This window comes from Nycticebus coucang, chromosome 5 (genome assembly GCF_027406575.1).
Source record: "Nycticebus coucang isolate mNycCou1 chromosome 5, mNycCou1.pri, whole genome shotgun sequence".
NCBI lineage: Eukaryota > Metazoa > Chordata > Mammalia > Primates > Lorisidae > Nycticebus > Nycticebus coucang.
In genome coordinates, this window is record NC_069784.1 from 2246975 (window position 1) to 2260483 (window position 13509).

The 13509-nt window shown below is 44.1% G+C and overlaps 1 protein-coding gene across 1 annotated transcript in view; it reads left to right on the forward strand.

Moving 5' to 3' along the window:
• Positions 1-13509, forward strand: part of IL23R (interleukin 23 receptor) — a 59559-nt gene that overhangs the window by 28386 nt on the left and 17664 nt on the right. Inside the window, exons 6-7 of the mRNA XM_053592604.1 lie at positions 246-391; positions 3337-3493. Of these exons, the coding sequence (XP_053448579.1) occupies positions 246-391; positions 3337-3493 (303 nt within the window). The remainder of the gene's footprint in view (positions 1-245; positions 392-3336; positions 3494-13509) is intronic.

The window sequence follows — 13509 nt, forward strand, 5'->3', positions numbered from 1 at the left end:
AGTATAAAAGTGTAGCTTAAAATAAACGGAGAATAGACCGAACAGAATTTTCATATTAGTAACAGCAGGTCTCTTCTGTATGTAGATTGATAAACAAGAAAAAAAATCTGTTCATTATTAACTACATCACAAAATTGATTTTTTTACGCACTTGAGTTTTAATATGGCTATGTATTGATGAAAAGATGCCAATTTCTTCCTAGGCAAGTTTTTAAATTGCTAGGTTTTTGTTTTTGTTTTTCTAGTGATACCTTCTGCACCCATCATTTCCAGGGCTGAGAACATCGATACTCCAGTGCCCAAGACTGTAATTCACTGGAATAGTCAAGCAAGAATTGAGCAAGTGTCCTGTGAAATGAGATACAAGGCTGTGACTCACCAGACTTGGAATGTAAGCTGAACTTTCATTATTCCTTAGCATGTGAGTGAATTATTTGAGAGAAAAGAATCGGTGGCCACAGTGGACTTATAATGTCCATTTTACATATTTTATCTGATTACTTGTGTGATATTCAAACTACTCTAGCTTTTATAATGATTACCAAACACTCAAGAGAGTTGTTTCTTAAAAAAGATCCTGCCTTTTGTAAATTGCTAAGTGAACAAATCTCCCGTTAGGAGGGATCTGACTATCTAGCACCTTGCACTGTCACATTCCCTGAGATGAAATTTAATTTATATCAGTGATCATGGATCTAAAGCTTAAGTATCCTATGCTGAAATTTGACAGGAATCTAGGGAATTAAAAATTGTTCAGAAATAAGAACTTAGACTTATAGATGTTTCTTTTTAAATGAAAAATGTACAATTTGAAGTGTTAGATGTATTGCTAGCATAGGCTCGTGTCTTAGGTCAATGTAAAGTAAAAAGTGAACGTCTATACAAACTAACCATCCTTAAATTCCAAGGACATGCCCAGCAGTGCCTTTGGAGAGACAAAGATGTGGCAGCTGTGTGGAAAGCTCACATCGTGTGACATCACCAATGAGCAATGTAATTAAAAACTCACCGATTTCAACTATGGAGGAACACTAGTCGGACTTAGGAAAAAGTTCCAGTTTGGGTGTACTTGAAAGGAAATGCCATTTTATTATTTTCAAATATAATAAACTGTCATTTAACCAAATAGTTAAAGAATAGAGTTTCTGGCTTTGCTTAATAAGATTTATGTATCAGCTATATGGATTACCAGTTTTCAGTGAGTTAAAGAAAATGAAACGTGTTGACAGTTGGATGTACATGCAATTGGATGCAGTAGCCCTTCCACAGCTGACCTCCTCCCTCCCTTCACCACCTCCCTAAGCTGACCTAATTTTCACAGACCGGACATGCACCAGGTGTGCGTGAGCACGGTAGGCCTAGTTCCTTATGGTGACACCCGTGTGTGGACCAGTGAGTCACCGTCCCTTGGGTGGTCACCCCCAGAGTTTCTACTGTGCTTCCCTGCTGTCGAGCGTGACTCCAAGGCCTTTTACTGCTTCAGCCTGGTTATTCTAAATACGTACTATATGTACTAAAAACATGAATATGTAGTAAGACAGTCATGTTTTAAAAGAGTCGAGAAGATGGTGGTAAAACTATAGGAATTCATGCCCTCCCCGCAACTGCTGGTTAGGTCATAATGCATGACCTTCATGGTGGTCCAACTGTGCTCAGATGGGAGCCCCCATTCTGCACCATCTGAGCAATAACCGAGGAAGACCCTGCTGAATTTCTTCACACATGTGAAATTTAGATAAATTTCAAAACAACGCAAATGAAACTCCCACGTCTAAGATTTTGAGTTAATAGCTAATAGTGACAGGACACTTGGGGCTCTCGTATACTGGCACAGTCAGGGAACGATGCTGAAAATACGAAACTCTCTGTGTAAATAGGGAGATGAATTGACTCCAGGAATGTTTAGGAAATAGGAATCTACTACTATCCTGAAGATGTCTCTGGGCTTGCAGAAAGGCTTGCAGAAAGCTGCTGTTTCTGCAGAAACGCCTGCCCTCTGCTCCCCCTGCTGTTGGGAGACTTGCTAACAGGGGGAACTTGAGTTCTCTTTCCAAAACTCTTCTCTTTTATCAGAAGTGGCAAGTGAAGGGCCTGGGAGAATAACCCTCGTTAACAATCCTTTGTGAGAGGTAGTTTAGCTCTGTTACATAAATGAAGAAACAGAGCTCCAAAGAGGTCAAGCCAAACGTTTCTGAACTTTCAGTCAGTAATTAAGCACCTCTCACAGACCCACATCACTTTAGACACACAATAAATATTTAGAAAATGAAAAAATAGGTTTCAATGCAAAACTCATATTATGTCCCCTCTACCACACTTCTATACAACCACTAACATAGAAAAAAGTGAATTACCATTTCTATCTAGATTTCCCAAGTCAAGTCAGTAATAGCCAGAATGAAGCTATATTTTATTTTATTTTACTTTATTATTTTACTATTTATTTTTTAGAGGAAGGATCTCATGCTACTGCCCAGGGTGGAATGCAGGGGTGCATCTCCCTGCAGCCTGGGACTCCTGGGCTGAAGCCATCCTCTGCCTTAGCCTTCCATGTAGCTGGAACTACAGGCTCACATCATGACATAAAAACAGAAAAACTAGCCAGGCATATTGGTGGACACCTGTAGTCCCAGCTACTTGGGTAGCTCAGGCAAAAGGATCACCTGAGCCCAAGAGTTTGAGGTGGTTGTGAGCTATGGCACCACAGCACTTTATCCAGGGCGACAAAGTAAGACTGTCACAAAAAAGAAAGAAAGAAAAACAAAGAAAAGAAAAGGAAAAAAAGAAAATGATATTTATTCAGGAACAGGGCATTGTAATGGGACTATGCATAGCATAATAAACTGTTTGCATTTTTGGAAAAGTAAAGAAACCCAGGATTTTAAAGGAGAAATGAGGAGGATTACAGAATTGTTTTGTATTAGTTATCATTGGCTACAAAGATTGATAAGAAGGCTGAGGTTGTCCAGGCAGTTGCTGCACAGACGTCTTTGCAGAAATTATTTTTATGTAAGGTTTCATGGCCTTCGTACAGGATGTGTTTTTAAAGTTTTTGTGATAGTTTTGTTATCAGGCACACGCGCTTGGAAACCTCCTCATACCTCTCCTGGTTCTACTTGTCAGGGTTTTTGTTTGTTTGCTTAAGTGTTAATACAAAAAAAAAATATTTCACAAAGGGAAATGATACAAGTACACACACATACAGAAGTTCTAGTATTTGTTTCCCCAGGATCTGGAAGAGCCTCCAGAGCATAACAGGTGTTCCCTACATCTTCCACTAAGTGGAATAACTGTTTTAAACCACACTGTTTTATTACTGTTGTTCATCCATTTTAGATTAAAAAATTTGACACCAATCTTACATACGTGCAACAGTCAGAATTCTACCTGGAGCCAAGCGTTGAGTACGCATTTCAAGTGCGATGTCGAGAAGCAGGCAGAAGGTTCTGGCAGCCCTGGAGTTTGCCCTTTTTTCACAAAACACCTGAAATAGGTGAGTGTATTTACACATTTTATTCTCTTATGCTTTTCTTTTCACCTATGTCTCTTTTCTAAGTATATAAAGGTAAATATATATATATATTTTTTTCCTCCTTAATTTCTACTAAAACTGGCAAAACTATTCTATGGGGCAGATGGTAACATTTAAATTATCATTTAAATGATGATTTTGTTAAGGCTAACTACAATTTATATGATTTTTCTCCAACCTTCTTTTTTTTTTTTTTTTTTGTTTTTTGTTTTTTTTGTAGAGACAGAGTCTCACTTTATGGCCCTCGGTAGATCGCCGTGGCCTCACACAGCTCACAGCAACCTCCAACCCCTGGGCTTAAGCGATTCTCTTGCCTCAGCCTCCCGAGCAGCTGGGACCACAGGCGCCCGCCACAACGCCCGGCTATTTTTTGGTTGCAGCTTGGCCGGGGCTGGGCTCGAACCCGCCACCCTCAGTATATGGGGCCGGCGCCCTACCGACTGAGCCACAGGCGCCGCCCTTCTCCAACCTTCTTAAGCATAAGAATTATCCAGGGTGCTTGTTCAAGATACATGCACATTGGCTCGGTGCCTGTAGCTCAGCGGCTAGGACGCCAGCCACATACACCAGAGCTGGCGGGTTTGAATCCAGCCAGGGCTGCCAACAACAGTGACAATTACAACCAAAAAAAAAAATGGCCGGGCATTGTGGTGGCACCTGTAGTCCCAGCTACTTGGGAGGCTGAGGCAAGAGAATCACTTAAGCCCAAGAGTTTGTGGTTGTTGTGAGTTATGACATCACGACACTCTACTGAGGGCAACATAGTGAGACTCTGTCTCAAAAAAAAAGATACATGTGCTCCGTTTCTGCTCCCAGAGGGTCTGATCCCATGGGGGGCAGGCACGCAGGTTCTTCAAGAACAGCATTTTCTACAAATTTCCTGAGAATATAATAAACTAAGACCTTATTTTGAAAAACATTAGTAAGAGTTACATTAAATTCTTTAGACCACTCTGATAAAATAAACCAGAGATGCAAATCAAATCCCATGCAAAGCAATCAGAAAGATTTAAAACTCTTAAACCTAAGATTAGTTGTCTTTTCAACAACAGGATTTAGCTGATCTATTGTCTCTAGATATTTTCCTACTCCTAATATTATTAGTTTGATTTTATATCCATTACTCATGTCATTCAATAATATCTTAGCTAAGCAGAGTTCAACTGTAAGCAAACGGTAAAGTGAATCCCGTGTAATTGTCTTAATACTCACTCCATAGGGGCCCATTCGCTGAGGTGACGTCCTACCAGTAGGTAGCTTATACAATAGATTCACATTTTTTCTTTTTTCTTTTTTTCAAACCCTTTAATTATTTTTTAATTAAATCATAACTTTGTACATTGATGCATTTATAAAGTTCAGGGTACTGCTTCAATATACAATGTGAAATGTTTACATTGAACTAAATAACACATCCATCATAATTAGATTTACATTTTTTCAGAAATAAAAGACTAAATTATAATTCTAGTATTAATAACATGATTACTATAACATCTCGGGATTGTGTTTTAAGTTTCTAAAGTGCTTTGATAGACTTAAGTATTGGTGACTCCCAGATAAGTTGGGGGTAAGGAACCTGACCAGCTAAAAAAGCACCATCCTGCCCAAAACTTAGAAACATGTAATTAAGGAAATCATTAAGTGCCAGTTCTCCTTTTTAAAAATTAGTTTTTAATTTGAAGTCTTCTGTCTTAAGTTGACACTAGTAAAATGTGCTGGGACTCCAGGTACTATCCTCTAATATAGCCAGTCCCCGGGGTACAGATAGGAGACGTCCCTAAGACGTCGTCAGCTCAGATCCGGATGTAACCTGATGAACAGCGCGTCTACGGTAATGATAACAATGACAGTTCTATCAAGCCTCAGATATGGTGGTAATAATAATAATAATATCCCTGTACTGTAACAGTAGGGTACAGAAACGATTGTGAGCTTTCTTTTAATTCAAACAAATGGAACATAAAAACAAACACACAAAACGTTTTGTCAGAAACAGAAGAAACTCAAGAAAGAAATGAAAGGTTGACCCTCACCTAAGGTTGCATCAATGTCTTGCATACTGGAAGGGGCATTTTTGAGGCAAAAAGGTGGGCTGAGGCTGACATCATTTGGGAGTTGCTGACGAGGTGGTGTGGAGAGAAGGAGTGGGTGCTGGAGAATCAGGATTTGACCCTGATGCTGGGAAGGGGAGCTCACCCCTGAGGTGGGTTTCTTGATAAAGCTGTCCAGAGTTGTCACACAATCCTTTCCTTTTTAGCATCGCCAATGTCCTGTGGCTGCTGATATTTGCAGCAACCTCACCGTGAGCCTTTGTAAATGGCTCGTGCTGGGGTTTTGCTCCTTGGGCTTAGCAGCCCGGCTGCGGGGAGACGAGGGCTTCAGCTCACTGTGTTGAAACTTTCCCAGCCTGGGATCTTCTGATTGTCCCTGTGCTGGTGTTGCTCTCAGCTGCGTCTCCTCTGCAAGACCAGCCGCTGGCACATAGATGCTGCCCAGTGAGCTGCTCAAGCCACACGAATCTGTTTACACGTGAGGAAGAGACTGGCTCCCAAATTGTTAATTTCATTATAAATTGTCCTTATGTGGAGCCTGGAGCCCACTCCTCAGTACAGAATGCTGTAAGTCAGGTCATTGGTAACCTGGGGACTGCTTGTGCTCAGAAGTAGGTTAATAACTCAATTATTTTTTAATGAAATCTACAGTTGCCTAGAAATATTATTCAAATTAATGACTAACTTATCATTTATAAAGCATTACTATGTATAAACTTGATTGATTTTTACATCAATTGTATCTAATAGTGTAATTAGTACCATAGCAACATAGTAAGAGCCCATTTCCTACAAAAACAGTAAAAGATTAGTAGGCATGCTGGGAGGTACCTGTTTTCCCAGCTCTTCTGGAGGCCAAGGCAAGAGAATTGTTCAAACCCAGGAGTTCAAGGCTGCAATGGGCTATGATACAGCCCCTGAACCCCAGCTTGGATGACAGAGCAAGATCCCATCTCTAAAAATACAAAAATAAGTACATTTAAAAAATAAAAATAAAGATCTTAAACATCAGGTACAAAGGAAATAGCAACAACACAGCCACTCTGTAATAGTTGGAATTTATAGTCTATTTCCTAGGAGAAAAAAATCACTGAAGGGGTGAAAACACCAGCTAAAAATTAAGTATCTCAGGGGCAGTGCCTGTGGCTCAGTCGGTAAGGCGCTGGCCCCATATACTGAGGGTGGCGGGTTCAAACCCGGCCCTGGCCAAACTGCAACCAAAAAATAGCCAGGCGTTGTGGCGGGCGCCTGTAGTCCCAGCTACTCAGGAGGCTGAGGCAAGAGAATCACTTGAGCCCAGGAGTTGGAGGTTGCTGTGAGCTGTGTGAGGCCACGGCACTCTACCGAGGGCCATGAAGTGAGACTCTGTCTCTACAAAAAAAAATAAAATAAAATAAAAATTAAGTATCTCTGAAAACGTACATTTATCAAAGTTTAACATGTTAGCTAGGAGGAACCTCGTACTATTTTCTTGGTACGAATTCCTTTCTAAGACACAGTAAACAAGGAAAAAAGTGTGTTAGGGAAAGTGCTAATATTAAATCTTTTTACAAATGCATCTTTTTTTCTGTTTGTAAAAGCAATGTAAGGTTATTGGTGTGTACAACCAAGAAATACCTGCTACTTACATTTTAATGAACTGAATACAAAGATTTTTTTTACTACGCAATTTTTTTTTTTTTTTGAGACAGTCTCAAGCTGTCGCCCTGGGTAGAGTGCTGTGGTGTCATAGCTCACAGCAACCTCAAACTCTTGGGCTTAAGTGATTCTCTTGCCTCAGCCTCCCAAGTAGCTGGGACGACAGGCGCTGCCACAGCGCCCAGCTATTCTTTTGGTTGCAGTTGTCATTGTTGTTTTTTAGCTGGCCCAGGCTGGGTTCGAACCCGCCAACCTCAGTGTATGTGGCAGTGTCCTGCCTACTGAACTACGGGTGCCACCTCTATGCAATTTTTTTAAAGATGATACTCTTTTATATCCTGATTAAACTAAGTGGAGCTTTTAAAAACTTATTTAACAGCTGCATGGCATTCCAGTTTAAGGATAAACCATAATTTATTGAACATTTCCCTATTTAAGCAACATCTAGGTTATTCCCCCTTAATTTATTATTCATAAAGTTCTTTGCGTAGCTTTGTATATAATGCTCCTTATTTCTTAAGGTCTGAAGAAGAACAGTGATCACACATTTTCAGATGCTGATACATGTTGCCAAACTGCTTTTTAGCAAGTCCTTAATGCCGGCTGCTTTTTATAAGTCATCTCTGAGAAGGCCATCATTCACTGTGTCCTTACTCAGAGTCCCCTGTGTGTCCAGCACCGACTCAGTGCTTGCAGAACCTCAGTGAGCAAAGGAGACAAAGGTCCCCGCCTTGTTTTTCTTTCTTTTTCAAGGATTGTATAAGAAGCCAAAAGGTCCCTGCCTTTGAGAACTTTCATTCTAGAGAAGGCAGACCGTAAAAATGAAGTGTGCTAATTACATAATCAAACTTCTCAGTGGAGGTGTGACTTGCCTCACAACCAGAAAAGTAAAATGATAGTAGCTTCTGCAATGCTTTCACTCATTACCTTGGTTGATAATGAGGGGTTAGAGGCAGCCATACTTTCCCAATAACTAAGTTTATTTATGAAGCAACACAGCCCAGGTAAGGAAGAGTGAGACCCCATCTCTATTAAAAATGGAAAAATCAGCCAGGTGTGATGGTGCCCACCTGTAGTCCCAGCTACTTGGGAGGCTGAGGCAGGAGGATCATCTGATCCCAGGAGTTTGAGGTTGCTGTGAGCTGTGATGGCACCATGGCACTGGAGCCTGGGACAGCACAGTGAGTCACTGTCTCAAAAATGAGCTCATTTGTAGTGAGGATTAAGACTCAGACTTACTCTCTTTTCCTCCCTTAGAGTATATAGATGATAACAGAAAAGCAAAGTGCTCCTGGGTGTGTGAGTCTGTGCAAACTTATCCCTAGAGTCTGAGGAAGGAGGCTGACATAGCCAGTTTCTCAGAAGAAACATTTAATAGGGACTTAAAGATAGAGGCCACGTTCTGGGCTGCTGTGAGATGGGACGGTGGACTGCACCACGACCTCTCAGACCAGGGTGGGTCCAGGGAAGGACTGTGAGGACAGTTGAGCTGGACCCCTCAGGGCAGGGCGGGAGTGCTGAGTGACTGTCCCAGGCCAGGATATTGGCTCAAGGTCACTTTGAGCTTTGCGCAGGCCAGACTTACTGTAGTGGGTGAAGTAGAAATCTAGAGCCTTTCCCGAAACCGGGGTTAATCAGCAGATCAGCAGCCAAGATGGAGCCATTCTAACCTCCGTACAAGGCCTTATGATAAAAAAGAAAAAGAAAACCAATTCCCCAGAGTATTAGGCTTTAGCCAACACACAGGGCAAGTTTCTCCAAGTTTGAGACCCATTTTATTCTGTCCTGGTATAATAACAAGAGGCCAGTTAAGTGACTAAATGCCAGGGTGATTTCAGGAGAATAAATAGTAACAGCTAACAGTTGTTGATACTTACTAGATGTCGGGCCCTGTGATGAGCTTTTTACATGCGAATTGTCCTCAATTTATCACTGCGCTCTAGAAAAGGAGTGTAGTTGTTATTCTGTTGTGCAGAAGGGTGGCTATGAGGCCCGACTGTCTTGCTCAGCATTGCAAGGCTGGTAAAGGGTAGGACTTGGGCTGACTCGGGCTGTGGGATTCCAGCACCCGCGTTATCACAGCTCTGCGAGTCTCCTTCCTGAGAGGCTTAGAAGCCCCACCCTAAACAAATCCTCCCCTACACATTTGCTGCTAATGAAATCATGTCAACAGAGTTCCATTTCTAATGTGGGGTTTGTTATGAAAATTGCAAACACATTGTTTGCATTTTATGAGCAAGATATTAAACAAGCCATAGATGCACCATTTCTACTTTGGTGGGGACACAGCATGTGCAGGCCAGTTTGGGTAAGGTGTGGAGAATGGGACTGTGGGACTCTGGGAGCCTTGAGATAGGACATGTCAGGAGGGTGCAAAGTGCAGGTGGGAACGGGGACTTGGCCAGTGGCTCCCATAGGACCCGGCCCGGCACTCACTCAAAATGCAGATTCTGAGCCCAGTCCCCTGATGGCTCTTCAGGGAGGATGAGGACCACAGCGCCAGTGGTCAGACATGCCCTGTATGGGGAAGATGTGTGACAAAGGGCAACGTGGGGTCAGCTGTCACATCACACATGACGCTCTTCTATTTGGACCAGAGGTTCTCAACCTGTGGGTCACGACCCCGTTTGAACAATGAAAATACATTGTGGCATTAGGAAGGTTGAGAACTACTGGTCTAGACCCTGCCCTGCCTCTGATGGGAGGTTTCAGCTGAGATTCTGAGAGCCACTGAGAGCTGCTCAGACTGGAGCTTCTTGCCCACCAGTCTGGATGGCCCCCGCCGAAAAAGCCCCAAAGGGGAAAAGATAATTTGTCCTTGTAGAAAACCAACAAGGAAAGTGCGTAAGTCAATTCTCTAAATTTGCTACTACTGATATAAAAAACACCACCACTAGGCCGCAGTGTTCTCCAGACCCCTGGTAATGAGGAAAAGCCGCAGGTTCTGTCACCCTTTAGTGACAAGTTGGAGGGAAGGGCAGTGACGATTCACGGTGACTAGTTAACTTGCTTGAATTGCTGCTTGCTGGAGAAAAGTTTCCCAGAGAAATCCTAGTCTTTTTTTGACAATTTTCCAGAGGAAGGCAAGTATGAGCAAGATATTAAACCATGTTTTACTTTGTTCTCACAAAACGTTACCAATGATTCCTCGAAGACTGTCATAAATTTTTCAGGACTTTTAATGACTAAAAGAGAAAAAAACAAATATTATGCTGATGGAACTAGGTATAGGTGATATTAAATATAATTCAAATTGGTCGAGGACACGCAGCATGTATTTTCCAAATGTTCCATTATTTGTGGTTAGGAATATGCAATTCATCTGCATAGAGATGGATTATAAATTTGTAATCCTTGGTTACTAACCTGTGTTAGTAATGAAATACTAATCGTTTTAGACTCTTCTTTTGGATTTATTTAATCTCCTTCCTGTCCTGTCCTAATGCACCACCAGATTCCTGTGGAGTAACAAGCAGCTCAAAAGAGAGCCACGATCTTGCTGAGGTTCCCAGTCTACTAATACGGAATAATAAAGACCACCCCTTTCCACATGAAAGTCATGATCTCCTGCGTTTGTTTCCTCTTGCTGCTGTAACAAATTATCACACACGAGGTAGCTTCAAACAACAGAAACCCAAAGTCAGCGTCACTGGGGTTCTCACGGTGTCCTCCCTGCCTTCCCAGATCCTGGAGGTTGCCTGCGCTTCTCGGCTCAGCCAGAAGGGCGGTGACTCTGGCCTCTAGGGCTCTCATCCTCCTGCCTCTTTCTTACAAAGACTCTTTAACAGGATCCCCCAGTTAAATCCAGCATAATCGCTCAGCTCAAGTCCCTTTTTTCACCATGTAAGGTAACTGAGTAGAGAAAAAAAAGCAGTTTCTCTTACTGTACAGTATTTTGGCCACTATATGTACGTAGACAGTATTTAAACAACATGGATCCTTTCTGTGACCTCTGGTCACTGAAACGTGTGTGGGGATTTCTCTCCACCAACAACAGGTTCTCTGGTGGATTCCTCAGTGGACACTGCCAGCCGGGTGTCCTCTAATTCCACTTGTCTCTGGTGGATTCCTCAGTAGATGCTGCTGGCCAGGTGTCCTCTAATTCCACTTGTCTCTGGTGGATTCCTCAGTAGATGCTGCTGGCCAGGTGTCCTCTAATTCCACTTGTCTCTGGTGGATTCCTCAGTGGACACTGCTGGCTGGGCATCCTCTAATTGCGTTCAGTTCTGATGCTGCCTACTCAGCGGTTCTCAACGTGTGGGTAATCACCCCTTTGGGGTTCTCTTGCATATCAGATATTTATATTATGATTCATAACAGTAGCTAAATTATAGTCATGAAGTAGCAACAAAAATAATTTTATGGTTGGGGGTCACCACAACATGAGGAACTGCATTAAAGGGTCATGGCATTAGTAAGGTTGAGAACCACTGGCCTATCTGGACTAGGGTCAGATCCCACACGTGGCGGGCTCAGCCCCATAAGACTGCTCCTTGCCTTGGATGCCAACCTCGAGGAAGAGATGTCCTCTCTACTGCTGTCCAATCAGCTATATAGTGGGGCTTCCACTACCTTTTCGAGAGTTCAGTTAACATGCTAGAACAGCTCACAAAACTTGGGAAACAGACTGACCTCTTCATTGTGCAGGATGCTGCCAAGGACCAGGTGGACAGATGCACAGCCCGAGGTGTGTGGGGGGCACGGAGCCCACTCCTGCCCATGCACGCCGCCTCTGAGAGCCTCCCCCAGCTACCTGGCAACTCTCTTAGCCCATCTTTTGGGTTCTTATGGAGATGTCATCACGTGGCCACGATTGTTTACATCATTGACCACTGGTGGTCACCTTAACCTTCAGCCCCTCTTCTGAAGGCTGTGGGCAGGGGGCAGGCTGCAAAGTTCCACCCCCGGAATCCAGCCTGGCCTTTCCTGGGAACAGCCCCCTGAAGCCTTCTAGGGGTTGCCAGCCACCAGCCAACTCATTAGCGTACCAGAAGACGCTTGTCACTCAGGAGATTCCAAGGATCTTAGGAGTTATTTGCCAGGATGAAGACCAAAATATATTTCACAATTTCACAGTAATCTGTTCATAGGGATTAGGACATCTCCTGGAAGCCATTATTTGTCCTACCCACATCTCCCACCTCCCCATCCACCACCACCAATAGCAATTTTTCCTAGTCAGGATGGGTGGGTATGAGCAAAATCATCAGACCTGGTTATTGCAAACAGAAAGGGAATTACTGGAGAGACAGCTGACGATCAGTGGAAAGGCTGGTGAAATGGCCAGGGGCAGTGAGAGCAAGAGCCAGAACCAACACCGGAACCACAGGCGGAACCACAGGCAAAACTACAGGCGGAACCACAGCCAGAACCACAGCTGGAACCACAGGCGGAACCACAGGCAGAACCACAGGCAGAACCAACGCCAGAACCACAGGCGGAACCACAGCTGGAACCACAGGCTGAACCACAGGCAGAACCACAGGCAGAACCACAGGCGGAACCACAGGCAGAAGCACAGGCAGAAGCAAGGCAGAACCACAGCTGGAACCACAGGCAGAAGCACAGGCGGAACCACAGCCAGAACCACAGCTGGAACCACAGGCAGAACCACAGGCGGAACCACAGGCAGAACCACAGGCAGAACCACAGCTGGAACCACAGGCAGAACCACAGGCGGAACCACAGGCAGAAGCACATGCGGAACCACAGCCGGAACCACAGGCAGAAGCACAGGCAGAAGCAAGGCAGAACCACAGCTGGAACCACAGGCAGAACCACAGCTGGAACCACAGGCAGAACCACAGCTGGAACCACAGGCAGAACCACAGGCGGAACCACAGGCAGAACCACAGCTGGAACCACAGGCAGAACCACAGCTGGAACCACAGGCAGAACCACAGGCGGAACCACAGCCAGAACCACAGGCAGAACCACAGGCGGAACCACAGGCAGAAGCACAGGCAGAAGCAAGGCAGAACCACAGCTGGAACCACAGGCAGAAGCACAGGCGGAACCACAGCCAGAACCACAGCTGGAACCACAGGCAGAACCACAGGCGGAACCACAGGCAGAACCACAGCTGGAACCACAGGCAGAATCACAGGCAGAACCACAGGCGGAACCACAGGCAGAAGCACAGGCAGAACCACAGCCAGAACCACAGGCAGAAACACAGGCGGAACCACAGCCAGAGGCACAGGCAGAACCACAGCCGGAACCACAGGCAGAACCACAGGCGGAACCACAGGCAGAAGCACAGGCAGAACCACAGGCGGAACCACA